Below are 14,579 nucleotides of genomic sequence, written 5' to 3' on the forward strand. Positions count from 1 at the left end.
TATTCCACGTAGGTTTACTTTTGGGAGTTCCAGCGCAAGAACGAGACGGAGCGGCTGCGGACTCTGTTCATGCCAGAGGGGGGAGTGAAGCTGAAGAACCTCACCGGTTACACCACCTATATGATCAGTGTGGCCCCTTTCAACGCAGCTGGTGACGGACCCCGCAGCGCACCCACGAGGGGCCGCACCCAGCAAGCAGGTACATTAAACCACTAGAAACCGAATAAAAGGGCAATCTGAGAGCAAGGCAGACCACCACCATGGCTGTTTTACATTTTTCGAATCCGCTATAGCAGGGGTGTCCAATCTTTTTTCACTGAGGGCCACATGCAGAAAAACATACGAAGGGCTGGGCCACTCACTAGAGGTGAGGTATATTGCCTCGTAAGTTATAAGTTAGCAAAATCAATCAAATGTATGTAAATATGCTTTAAGCAAAAAAACACAGCATACATCCCAGCTTTCATTTAGTGTTTCATTTATTTAGTTTTCAGTTCATTCATTAACATAGAAACCTCTGATTGCTTGTAATAAGGGGAAATAGGAAGTCTATATCTCAAGCTTGTTATGCAAATAAGTTATTGGGCTTTTTTTTATCAACTAAAATTAGTTGTAAAAAATATTTTCAACTTTAATTTACTGAATGTATTTGAAAATGTGGCTTATTACACATGTAATGTATTTTTCGATATGTTTAAGATGTACAATATAAGACAAGCACAAGTTTCATGTGTGGGCCATATTCCATTATTGATACGCAGAGTGAAGCAGGGAGGACCCAAACGCAGATAACACTTGACAACACCTTTATTTCAAGGACTTAAGCAAACAAAACACTCTACGGTGAACTATGTCACACACAAAAGAAGCACCAACACTGAACACAGGAGGAGACAAGACTAAATACACAGAAGGGTAATCACAGGACAAGAAACAGCTGGGCAGGGGAGGAGAAACACAAGGGCCACAGGTGAACACAATCAGATAACTAGACACACCAGGGAACTAAGGACAGGAGGAAAAACACAGGGAAAAGGACCAGACAATAACCCAGAGGAAAACATGACATGGAGAACAGCAAAAACACCCAAACCTACAAAACTACAACCGTGACATGAACCCAGGAGCGTGACATAACCCCCCCCTCAAGGGACGGATTCCAGACGTCCCAAAAAACAAAGTCCAGCAGGGTGGGTGGAGGGGGTCTGGAGGACGGGTCTCGGGCGGACGGCCCGGGGTAAGGCAGAAAACAAGGAGGGAAACTCGGGCAGACGGCCCGGGGGCAAAGCAGAGTCCAAAGTGGGGAACTCGGGCGGACGGCCCGGGGGTAAGGTAGAGACCATGGATGGGTTCTCGGGCGGAAGGCCCGGGGGCAAGGCAGAGTTCAAAGAGGGGAACTCGGGCGGACGGCCCGGGGGCAAGGCAGAGTTCGAGGAGGGGCGAAGACCACCGCGGGCGAACTCAGGGGACCGGGCTCGAGGGCGAAGACCAGACAGCTCCGGAGGCCGGGCAGGAGCCGGTGTCGGCAAGATCCCCCACGGAAGAGGACACAGGGCCGGCAGGACCCCCGGCAGGAGAGCAGTCGGCGGAACCTCCAACGGCTCAGGACATGGGGTTGGCAGGACCCCCGGCAGAAGAGCAGTCTGCGGGACCTCCAACGGCTCAGGACATGGGGTTGGCAGGACCCCCGGCAGAAGAGCAGTCTGCGGGACCTCCAAAGGGACAAGACATGGAGTTGGCAGGACCCCCGGCAGGAGAGCAGTTGGCGGAACCTCCAACGGCTCAGGACATGGGGTTGGCAGGACCCCCGGCAGAAGAGCAGTCTGCGGGACCTCCAACGGCTCAGGACATGGGGTTGGCAGGACCCCCGGCAGAAGAGCAGTCTGCGGGACCTCCAACGGCACAGGACATAGGATTGGCAGGACCCCCAGCGGAACCTCCAACGACACAGGACAAGGGACTTGAGTGGAGACTCGAGAGGAAACTTGAAAGTTGACTTGAGAGATGACTTGAGAGAGATCTTGAGAGGGAACTTGAAAGGAGACTTGAGAGGGGACTTGAGAAGGGACTAGAGAGGAGACTCGAGAGTGAACTTGAGAGTTGACTTGAGAGATGACTTGAGAGGTGACTCGAGAGGTAGCTCGAGAGGAGACTTGAGAAGGCACTGGAGAGGAGACTTGAGAGGTGACTTGAGAAGTGTCTTGAAAGGGGACTCGAGATGGGACTCGAGAGGTAGCTCGAGAGGAGACTTGAGAAGGCACTGGAGAGGAGACTTGAGAGGTGACTTGAGAAGTGTCTTGAAAGGGGACTCGAGAGGTAGCTCGAGAGGAGACTTGAGAGGGAACTGGAAAGGAGACTTGAGAGGTGACTTGAGAGGGGACTCGAGAGGTAGCTCGAGAGGAGACTTGAGAAGGCAGTCAGGAGGATACTTGAGAGGGAACTCGAGGGGAGACTTGAGAGGGGACTCGGGTAGGAACTTGAGAGGAGACTTGAGAGGGGACTGGAGAGGAGGCTTGAAAGGAGACTTTAGAGGGGACTCGAGAAGAGACTCGAGAGGGGACCTGAGAGGGAACTGGAGAGAGGGCTTGAGAGAGGGCTTGAGAGGGAACTTGAGAGGAGACTCGAGAGGTGACTCGAGAGGTAGCTCGAGAGGAGACTTGAGAGGGGACTCGGGTAGGAACTTGAGAGGAGACTTGAGAGGGAACTGGAGAGGAGGCTTGAAAGGAGACTTTAGAGGGGACTCGAGAAGAGACTCGAGAGGAGACTTGAGAAGGCACTGGAGAGGAGACTTCAGAGGTGACTTGAGAAGTGTCTTGAAAGGGGACTCGAGAGATAGCTCGAGAGGAGACTTGAGAGGGAACTGGAGAGGAGACTTGAGAGGTGACTTGAGAGGGGACTCGAGAGGTAGCTCGAGAGGAGACTTGAGAAGGCAGTCGGGAGGATACTTGAGAGGGAACTCGAGGGGAGACTTGAGAGGGTACTCAGGTAGGAACTTGAGAGGAGACTTGAGAGGGGACTGGAGAGGAGGCTTGAAAGGAGACTTTAGAGGGGACTCGAGAAGAGACTCGAGAGGGGACCTGAGAGGGAACTTGAGAGAGGGCTTGAGAGAGGGCTTGAGAGGGAACTTGAGAGGAGACTCGAGAGGTGACTCGAGAGGTAGCTCGAGAGGAGACTTGAGAAGGCACTGGAGAGGAGATATGAGCGGTGACTTGAGAGCGAACTCGAGAGGTAGCTCGAGAGGAGACTTGAGAAACAGGACAAGAAACAGCTGGGCAGGGGAGGAGAAACACAAGGGCCACAGGTGAACACAATCAGATAACTAAACACACCAGGGAACTAATGACAAGAGGAAAAACACAGGGAAAAGGACCAGACAATAACCCAGAGGAAAACATGACATGGAAAACAGCAAAAACACCCAAACCTACAAAACTACAACCGTGACATGAACCCAGGAGCGTGACAATTATACATTTATAATTTGCTGCGGGCCAATTCAAAATGGATCACAGGCCAGATTTGGCCCCCCGGGTGGTAATTTGGACACCCCTGCACTATAGCATTAAATATGTTGTTCACCGGCCTATGCTACACTCCTTCCCAAGTGTTATAAATATCTGGCTGGTAGATGTTCTGTAATCCTGCTGACAAACAGGTCAAACAAACCAACCTGAAAACATAACCTCTTTGGCGGAGGTAATAAATATGCAAATTCACTATGAATGAGTGCAAGAGTCAGGAACCGCGGTAATCAAGCAATCCAGTAAAACAAATACTTCTCTGCGTTTAATTAATGAACACCTGATGGAGAGTTACTGAACAAAAGAAGACAAGCTGAAGACAAACAAGGTAACGGGATGACATGACTAAAGCAGATGAATTCGAGCACGTACAGTGATGTTCATTCATTTGTCATATTTATGTGCTGCTGATGCCGGTGTGGAGAACGCAGAGTGTTTTCTCAAAGCGGATGAGTCAACCAAGAGGAAAGTATTTGATGCAAACATGATGCTAATTGTTGCTGTCAGCATGCCAAACTGTATTAGCAGAACCACACACAGAGCATACGTTTCTAATCAGCAAACCCACTCGGAACTCTTTTGCTGAATCTCATATTTGTCTGAAAAGTATGGAAATTCTCTGAGCATGCTTTCTCTCTACAGGCACCACACAAATTGCCCATTACCATCTATCTTTATTTTATATCTTTCTTTCTGTATCTCTCTCTCTCTATATTTCTTAAATCGCTGTATAAAAAAGCAATTCTTCAAATTTGTGGTGCATTTAAAGAAAGAAAAAGAGCCTGTTCACAGCCTCTTGGTTTCCCTCGTGAGCCATTGTGGTGAGAGGAGGAAACGGATGATAAGCTGGAAGGGGGAGGAAGGAGGAGCGCTGTGGATATAGTGATCCCATCTTTCTCAAAGACAAAGGGGCTTTGTATAACTGCAAGCGTCTCAACTTCTGCTCGACAAGTTTAAAGGCAACAGGGCAAACAGTGTTTGGAGCACAGTGGTGTCACGGGCTCAGTCAGCTGTGAGGGCGCCTGGAGGCTGAAAATTGTCATTGTGAATTCATAGTCCTGTCAGATAATATTTTTTAGCGATCGTATGGGAGCCATGACCCTTTGTCATATGGTTACATTTGAGTTTTATGGGCTTTGTATTGAGTTTTCTCTGAAACACACCCATTTCTACAGCCATATGTCCACAGATACGTCCCTGGAAGAGCTCCAAATCCCTTACGCATGCTTGTTTATTGACTACTTCCCATGCATCGTTTAACCTCTGGTCTCTGAATGTTCCAGCTCCCAGTGCCCCCAGCTTCATCCACTTCAGTGAGCTGACCACCACCTCCGTCAACGTATCCTGGGGCGAGCCCACCTTCCCTAATGGCATCATCGAGGGCTACCGTCTGGTCTACGAACCCTGCACACCGGTAGATGGTGAGCTCTCGTTCTCCCACTTTTCCCTGCTCTAAATGGCTGCTGATTTCCATAAAAAGCTTTATGCACACGACAAGATCTAATAAATATGCAGATTTTGTTGCGATCAATTTACTTTAACCTGTTCAAAAGTCTTGTAGTGTGCATTTTACTTGAGCTTTAAGCTAATCAACATTGACCCTAACAGCTTGCAACCTTTTATCTTCTGTTATCATCACAACCTGACTAAATACGGTTATATAATAACATCAATATAATTATTCCCCCTACTAATGTCATGTCTGCTTGTGTGTTTACCTGTGAGCTCCCTCCCTGCTTGGCTTGTGTAAGACCTGCTCTAAATGTGGTTTGTTTGTCTAGAGTCCTCAGTGGCCTGTGTCGACTGTCTCCACTCCCCCTCCCCCCCAGGCGTCAGTAAGACAGTGACAGTGGATGTGAAGGGGACCGGCCCCCTCTGGTTGAAGCTCAGAGACCTGGCCGACGGCATCACCTACAACTTCCGCATCCGAGCCAAGACTTTCATCTACGGGCCTGAGGTGGAGGCCAACATCACCACCGGCCCCGGGGAAGGTACAGGCCGCGATATCTGATTATGAAAATTGTTCCGGGACTAAGGATTTACATCTGATTTGTCAAGTCTTGTTTGGTTGACTTATCATCCAATCGCCTGTTGGTTTATTTCTTTGTATATATAGATAGATAGATACCTCTCTGTTTAATCTTTTTGCCATTTTGGAAAGTGAAATGAAATGTTGACTTACTTATGGACACTAAGGAGTTTTTACTATATTTATAGTAACAGTATTATAATAAGATACAGTAAAAAAAAATCAGTAATCTAGCACCCCCATTTATCTGAAATGGTATGATCCTATGCTGCATAACCAAATTGTCCCACCATTGAAATAATTTGAAAGTAAGCTTGAGGGTCAAAACAAGCTCCTTGGATCAAATTGTCGTGTAATAGATCTTTAATTTTTAATTCTTTATTTGAAAGTCCTTTTTATTCCTTCCCAGGAGCCCCGGGACCCCCAGGAGAACCCTTCATCACTCGCTACGGTTCGGCCCTGACTATCCACTGGACCAGCGGGGACCCGGGACGTGCTCCCATCAGTCGCTACGTGATCGAGGCCAGACCTTCAGGTGTGTGCTGCAGCCGCCTGAGGACACAGACGATCAGCACTTTAGTCATGCATCAGTAAACCTTTCAGCCTATCAGTCATCCTTGACACTTTAAATAAGGAAAGTGGTGTAAAGTGTCAACACCTGCGACCCCTGAGGGTCTCCCTGGTGTTTTAATTGGTTATTGATCATGGCGCTGCAGTTGAAACAATTCGCATCAGGTTTCAGTTTTGATTGACAGGTACGGACAGGGTTAGGGAGGTGATGAATGGTAGGTGACTCACTGATGGGGATGTGTTTCACCACTTTGAGTGAAAATAGAAGGGGGTGCTTAGTGTATAATTAAGAGTTATTATAATATTTAATAATAAGCTTTATTTAGATAACACTTTTCATAAAGCACATGCAGCTCCAAGTGCTTTACAAAATGGCACACATCACAAATTAAAAATAAACAACAAGACATTCCCCTCAGATCAGATGTTAAGACCTTTAAAAATACATGCAGCAAAATATAACATTTTAACAGGTTAAGAGAAACAAGGAGGTAAAAGGTATGATAATACAAATACAATTCAATAAAATAAATAATGATTTATCTCGGAAAGATAAGACACGTGAAACGATGCAACAATATGAAACAATATAAAATAAAGTGAACATATAGGTACAACAAAATACAAAATATAATAGCAATAAAAACGTCATAATTATAATAAAGGATTAAAGGGTAGGAAGATGGTAAACCAACCTCTCACAACCCCCTCCCCCCTCGTATTCTTGTGTCCATATGCCAAGGGCCATAACTCTCTGCAGTATCATATAACTGGATGACTTGTTTTTATCTTCAAATCAAATGACCCGTTTTCTTACTTTTGCAAAAAGTTAAGTGACCAATGACAGATGATCTCCCGTGCTAGTTTATGTTTGTGTACCTCACTAAAAGAGATGTTTACAAGCAGCGATGTGTAATAAAGGGCCTCTCTGGCAAGATTTCCAAAGCAAACAACCTTCTTCGTGTGAAATATGGCTGCAACACTATTTATGATGTAGATTTGGTTGCTGTAAATTTAACAGGAGCAGTGAAATTGATGGATTGTGTAACATTTGTTGGAATTATGGATTACCCGGGGAGCTGTCAGCCAGCCAGGCCGGAGCCTTGTATCAAACAAAACAAACAACATGTTAACAAAGACAAATTGGCACTGTTTAAATGTTTTACCTGTTTAATTTTCTCGTCACACAAAATTAAAACGTAATCTCCATTACAGATGAGGGATTGTGGGATATCCTAATCAAGGACATCCCCAAGGAGGTGACATCACACACATTCAACATGGATATCCTGAAGCAAGGGGTCAGTTACGACTTCAGGGTCATTGGAGTGAACGACTACGGGTACGGCTCCCCCAGTCTACCTTCTCCTTCGATATCTGGTGAGCTTTCATACATTTCTTCATAAATTGGAGAAACATACATTTTCAGACCTATTAATTGAATTCCCTGAGGTCATTCAGGCATCACAGAAATAAGGCCACTTTATTTTTAACAAGCATGAATTCCAATGTATGTGTTTCGTCCAGCCCAAAAAGTGGCGCCTTTCTACGAGGAGTGGTGGTTTCTGGTCGTGGTGGCTTTGGTGGGGCTCATCTTCATCCTGCTGCTTGTCTTCATCCTCATTATCAGAGGCCAGAGCAAGAAGTACGCCAAGAAGTCAGAATCAGGTGAGTGCACACAAATACTTCCAGAGTTTCTAAATAGACTTAGAAGCTGTAAGAGGGGCCGGGAATCTGATTATTACAAATGTTCTTAATAAAGATTCTCACTTAATAAGGGGATTTAATGATTTGCCGTTTTCAAAAATTGAGCATCAAACTTAGGGTTAACTTTTTTTTTGAATGATTTAGATAATTGACAGAGTAGAGGGAGAATAAAAGAATGAGAGAAGAGGTCCATTCAGTGAAGCTCTGACATCAGCGGGTATTTCCCTTGGCTCAGCACTTCTGCCATAGCTGTTTAGCTGCCAGGCATGGGAGGGGGGGAGGGGGTCCCTGCGGGTCACTGCCCATCTTTCTGACTGACAGAGGGAAAACAAGAGGTTCCTTCTCACTCTAACAAAGACGCTCTCAAAGCCTCCATATTCCCCTGCAGGAATCTGGCCCCGGCCACTGGACCTACCCAAGAGTTTTTATTTTTCTCCGTGTTTGTGTAACCATCAATTGACCTGGAGTAGCCCTGGAGCTACCGCGGAGGTCCTGGCCTCGCTGCGGCCCCTCATAAGTCTGAGGATGACTGAAAGTGTTTTTAAACCTGTAGCACGGCCAACAACAGTGCCTCCAAACATTAATCTACTGCACAGCATGGCAAGTCTGTCACTCTCAGCCTTTAGAGTTGGCGCTTTGATTAATCGCGAGGGACACTAGGGAGTCGTTGCAAAAAAGTTGCGTTATTGCCTATTCATGTGTGATCCACAGACAGTGTTTACACAGAGGCTCACTCATTTATCATATGTCTTCCTATGTGTTTGCATTTACAAATGTCATTTGTGTTCCTGACTTAATGGTTTTATTATATATGTTATTGACTCTTTAAAAACATTCCTCAATTTGTGTGGACTATACTGTATAACCTGTATAGTTTCCACCGGTGGTATATTAAAAAATAATCAATAACTTTAGACTAATAACCTATTTCTTTGTGTCACATTTTTGTATTATTGACCTCACTAAAAAGTGACCTTGTTTGTCAATGTGTGCCATTATGAAAACTAAAAGTATAGATAACACTTAAACCTTATGTGTTAATAATAATGTAATTACAGTTGAATATGGGTGTAACATTTGTGGTACATAGGTGCAATGTGGGTCTAATAACAGAAATATGTAATATAGGTGTATTAATAGTGTAACATGGGTATGATATGGACGTAAAACGGGTGTATTAATGTTGTAACATGGGTTTAATAGGTGTATATGTACTATGGATATAAAAAGGGGTGTAATAACTGTGTTACTATGATTTTCTATAGGTGTTACATGGGACTCATAACAATGGTGTAACATTGGTAAAAACAAAAGTTAAATCAGACTGAAAGGAGTAAATCCACATTTTGAGACATTCTAAGGGTTCGATAAGAAGCTTAACACCACTCTCGTATCAGTCTGTTGAATAAAAGGCTACTGCTAGCGGCCTGTTGGCTTATTGAACAGAGACTGGAAACAGGGGAAAGCAGCTAGCCTTGCTCCTAAAATCTATAAACCAGCATCTCTTAAACTCACTAATTACCACCCCAGGCTAGCTGTTCCCCTCTTTCCACTCTTAATGCTAAGCTCCAGCTACACCTTGTGTATTATTCTTTTTTTTTTGTGTAACTCTCAACGAAAAATAGAATAAGCATATTTCCCAAAGTGATTAACTATTGCTTTAAGTCACAAATATTAGTTCTATAGTTGAATCTCTTTAAACCGTAAAACAAATCAAGTCAAAGCATTTGTGGTTACCATATCCTCGAACAATAATGTTGTTGTTGTTCTAAAGACACACCTTTTTTTAACCTATGGTTTTTCAGCTTTACAGTTATGATATATACAGCTCTGGAAGGAAAATGTTTTTAATGGTCCACATTTTAAGACCTGAAAGACATGACATATCATTTCCTCATTACAACTTCCCTGAAAGACTTCAAACATCTCTATGATTTACTCACTCATTACTTTCCTTTAGTTGGTCCATATTCCCATTTAGCAACAGTTACATTTAATCATCCGTCTATGTTCCATCCTTCCTAACTCCTAATGTTGTTCACTCACTTACCCACAAGTCATTGATCAGCCCCCTCCATCCTCCCGGGCACTAACTTGCATGTCCATCTGGCCTGTGGTCACACAGTGTCTCTGTACGTGTGTCCAGGAAACAACTCCAACTGTAACGCTCTGACCCACGGAGACATGGTTAGTCTGGACGAAGGCCGTTTCCCCGCTCTGGAACTCAACAACCGAAGGCTGTCTGTGAAGAACTCTTTCTGCCGGAAGAACGGCGTCTACACCCGGTGAGAGATTTAAGCAGCTTTAAAGTGCAGGTTATAATTAAACTAGAAGCTTCATTTCAGGTCAATATGAGACAACCATATGGTGTTATAATTGGCTTAGCCATAGAATCTTCACATCATATCCGAATACATTTTTAGCTCTCTTCCTCCTGACAAATCCTCATCTGCAGCTTTTTCAACATTTCATATAAAAAGACTCACCAAGGATTTAATGATGCTACTCTATTTCAGTGCATCTCAGCTGTACCACGCAGTATGTTGAGAACATTACATAGTTTAAAGCCAATCACTCTGACTGACACCTGCAGGGACAGATAGGTCCAATTTTGAACCATTTGCATTAGACCAGTACCAGTTTAGGACGGCTGAAAGGTATGTGACAGATAGTGTGTGTTTAGAATTCTGATATTTAGATGTTTTGCGACAGGTGCACTCTGATGTTGCACCGAAACAAATTAGCCTCCTCTGTATGAGCCTGCATGTCCATACATTGCTTTGTGCATGAGAATGTGAGAGAAAGTAGTTTTTGAAGGTGTTTATGCGAGTGTGGCCTTGAGGATAGATCAAAGCAGCTCCAGGTCTTTGAGGGGCTTCCAGGCAGCTTCCTATTATGTCTCTGGGCTTGAAGGGGGGAGGCGGGGAATGAAAGAATGCACAGATGTACTTTTCAGACTCGGCGCTCTTTGAACTCAGCCTAAGCGAAGGAACCCAAATCCCAACACCTGAACCCCCCCCCCCCCCCCCCCCCCCCCTGATTATAGATTAATGCCATCTCCGGTCTCAGAATACCAAAGACAGGACAAAGTCCTCCGCCTGATACCAGGATCACAAATCAAACATTCCTAATCCTCCAGCATTCATTGTAATTCAGCGCTGTGTCGGACAGCAAATGCCATTTCTGTTTGATTTCAGGTCCAGAAAGATTCTCTCTACGGAGAACATTTTCCCAAAGTCTTACAAAAGGGTCAATATGCATGACAGTAAATTCAATTACAATCGCAGGGAAGTCAATGCAGTTCACTTTGCGTGACTGACAACTTAGTCCATCACCACTCGAATTGTCAATCTGCATTGTTATCACTGTAAAGAGGTTAAAAGGAAGACTTAGAATAGTACTTGAATTATCTGTTCCACAGCACATTGTCGATTCTGGTTAACAATAAACAATTTAGGGCCCATGTCAACATAGCGCCTTACTCTGAGCACCATTGTCTATTTTAAATTGATTTGAACGAGTGGAAGCAGTTTTTTACAGAAAAAGGGCCGTGCCAAGCGCCTTTTTCCTAAGTGCTCCATCTTTTTTGTGCGGCCGCTCCAACTTGAAAATATTCAACTTTTCAGAAAAGCACCGAGACGTCACTGTACAAAAGCTTGTGTTTGTTTTTTTGGGGTTTTTGTTTTTGCTTCATCCCTTGCTCTGTGGCTGTCAGACAGGGAAATGACAACATTGTGTACAAAGTGTGAGAGCAAGAATCTTCCAGTTGGTGATTAGTAAAAAAACAATGTCAAAGATACGGTATGTATTGTAGCACAAACAGGTCAAATCCATGCTAGTTTATCGTATAACGACGGTCATACTTTATCGATATATCCTTGTCCTTGAAACAATAAAAGATCTCTGGGAGGCTTTTTTTGGATGAAACGCCAGCTCCTTTCTGCCATGTATACACGGGCCCTAAGGTATCACGTCCTCCCACGCTTGATGTCAGACATTAGCAATCTGACAGCACATAAACTCTAACACTGGAGTCCAAATGTGTCTCCAATTTGAGCTTCAACACCCAGATGATCAATGTTTAACTGCCTTTAAGATAAAGAGGGATGGAATTAACACCATTATTCCCGTATGGCTTTGCATCACTCTCTTTCATTAGTTTGAAACTTACTTTGATGCTCTGGTTTGGGGTTTGAGGAGGTCTTGGTGAAGTAATTCAGTGTAGATTAACACGGTTTTAAAAGCTGTTGAATGACAAAGGTCTTGAACACTTCAGACATGTTAATGAGTCCCTACAGGCGACTGTAGCAAGAGGAGAGCCTGATAATGAGTATAGACCAGGGGCGGATTTGATTTCACCCCCCGCTCCTCGTTTCTTAACCGACGTACTGCTGACTGAATTTTGCTGCGAGAGGATTAAGTGGAGCCTTCTCTATCCAAGTGAGAGAGCTGATAAATAATTCACGCCTCACTTACCAGTGTATGAGAGTCAAGGAGAAGAGGTGAGAGTGGGCTGAGCCTTCTCAATGTTTTTAAACAGGCAGTTTATCATAATGTCTCAATGGCCTCCCGATTGCATTTCTTCACACTGGCTCCAGCTCTTTGTACGACTGTGTTTTATAAAGGGGGGAGAGGGGGAGGGATCGCTGTAAGGACTGCAGAGGAATGGGAGTTGGTAAAGGTTACACTGAAGAGTCCTTGGGGAATAAGTGCAGATTGGAATTCCGAGCTGTGATTCAAACTTTGTTGCAACATTTTCAAAGTTGGACTGCATCTTAGAAAGAATGTGCCCTGAGAGATTTGACTTTAAACCATTATTTTTACATAGTCGCAAATGAAAAAAAAAGTATGCGTTTTTATCTTGCTAATACCAGCCACCTGTTAGTTTAGAAACTCACTTCAAAGTATTGAAAATAATGTTTTCATTTGAGTTATTAATCAACAACTATTAAATTGTGTCATTACCTTTATTGATAAATGATATAATTACTGCAATTATAATCCTTAAATGCATCATTTGCTAACAGTTTCACATATATAAGTGCTAATAACAACAACAAAGAGAAAATTACAAAGCAGAGTAGTGCACTAAGTACAGAAAAGATGTCCTTAATACAGTGAGGCCCACTAAGCATTGACTTTACTAAGCAATGACATGAGATACAAATAGATGCACATCATGCAACAACAAAAACTTGCATATATTAATACACACACCATCTGCATGCATTTCATCCAGCCATCTCACATAGGGCATCTAGCTCATATTCTTTTCAAGCAATATTGTGCCCTTTTTTTCTTTACGCCAAGTAAGATAAGGAAAACACATCCCACATCCCCCAGCAAAGTGTTAATATATCTGCATAAAGTGACACACTTAAACTCTGTAGAACATCTTCAAACCAACATAGACAAATGAGATGACATGTAGAACATCATATATAATTAGTTCTCTGCACATGTTTCACTCCTCCACTCAAGTTAAGTGAATTAACTTTAGTTTAATATAGCTCATTGAGCATAATTGAATTACAGTTTGCTTTGTGATTTCCCAGTGGAGTGTTCCATTTCATCCACACCACACGCGGAACGCCAGCTCTCGTGAAGACAGCTGGAATTTACCCACAACATTTTTGAAATGCTTTCAGGATGTATTTATTTGGAGAAATGCTAATGTGGTTTTGACGTGTAAATCGGCTGTGTGTGCAGCAGCACTCCACTGGCAGCGAGTGGCGGCCGACACTATGGCTGGAGAGTCAACAGGAGTCCCTGTGTCCCCGTGGTCTCTGCCAAACCAGCACCAATCAGCAGAAACAGATGGGTGTTTGTTTAGCAGCACCGGCGACAGTGGAAAATACGGAGAAGCTTTTTTCCCCTCTCGTATTTACTCAAAGAACTCTTGGCTAGAGCATACCATTTTAGGAAATGTTTTTCCAGTTTTTCATCTTTCTCTGGCCTCATTTTTCTCATTCCTCCTTTCTCTCAGCTTTAATGTTCGCTCAACACCTCTCACTCATATATCACTTACACTCTCAAATATACATCTAAATATTCGATCCTCCGCAGTATGCCAGTAGCCCTTTAATCCACACAATGTACAGTAGGATCTAATAACATTTTCCAGAGCAAGAGTTCAGTTCAGACTCTAGTCACAAGGGCCCAGTGGTTTGACATTCCACAGCCCACATTGAGCACTGAATGAGGGGGAATTATTAAATCCAGAAGAGAGGCTTTAGGGAGCCATCTCATGAGTATCCCATGATTCTCATCAGGCTGCACTCCTACACACAGACAGACAGTGATACATGTGAACTGGAGAGGAAGCGCCTTCTGAAGTGTCATTGCAATGAATCAGGGCTGACTAGACTCCCTAAAAGGCTTTATTAACAGAAAGTGCTTCAATATGATTTCCGAATACAATATAGAAGGCCAAATTGAAAAACAGTTTTTCTGGTCATCGCAGCATTTTACACACAAGTAACCACTAAGATTTAAACATCAATACAACAGAGGCGGGGGGTGTAGCTTTAGGTCCTGGTGAGACATTTAAATCCAATACAGGAAGTCCAGCTTGAGTAACAGATCTGTGAATGTGAAGGCTTATGAATTGCCAAAACATTGCACAGCTGTGGAAATACTAAGAGACAGGATTTCACAACTCTGTAAAGTTATTATGGCGCAATAGTAGCAAAGATTTAGCATTAGCAAAAATGTCCAACCAACTTTATTTTGAGGTTAACCTAAAGGTCCAT

General features: G+C 43.8%; 1 protein-coding gene across 10 annotated transcripts in view; it reads left to right on the plus strand.

Moving 5' to 3' along the window:
• sdk2b (sidekick cell adhesion molecule 2b) overlaps positions 1-14,579 on the plus strand; it is a 273,381-nt gene that overhangs the window by 250,716 nt on the left and 8,086 nt on the right. For 4 of the 10 annotated variants that reach the window (XM_079657186.1, XM_079657190.1, XM_079657195.1 and 1 more), the window contains 7 exons: positions 13-199; positions 4,805-4,942; positions 5,303-5,512; positions 5,960-6,085; positions 7,336-7,500; positions 7,648-7,788; positions 9,953-10,112. In XM_079657186.1, the coding sequence (XP_079513312.1) occupies positions 13-199; positions 4,805-4,942; positions 5,303-5,512; positions 5,960-6,085; positions 7,336-7,500; positions 7,648-7,788; positions 9,953-10,112 (1,127 nt within the window). The remainder of the gene's footprint in view (positions 1-12; positions 200-4,804; positions 4,943-5,302; positions 5,513-5,959; positions 6,086-7,335; positions 7,501-7,647; positions 7,789-9,952; positions 10,113-14,579) is intronic. The other 6 variants (XM_079657188.1, XM_079657192.1, XM_079657189.1 and 3 more) reach the window with 3 other exon arrangements.

The sequence above is a fragment of the Notothenia rossii genome (genome assembly GCF_949606895.1).
Source record: "Notothenia rossii genome assembly, chromosome: 11".
Classification (NCBI taxonomy): domain Eukaryota; kingdom Metazoa; phylum Chordata; class Actinopteri; order Perciformes; family Nototheniidae; genus Notothenia; species Notothenia rossii.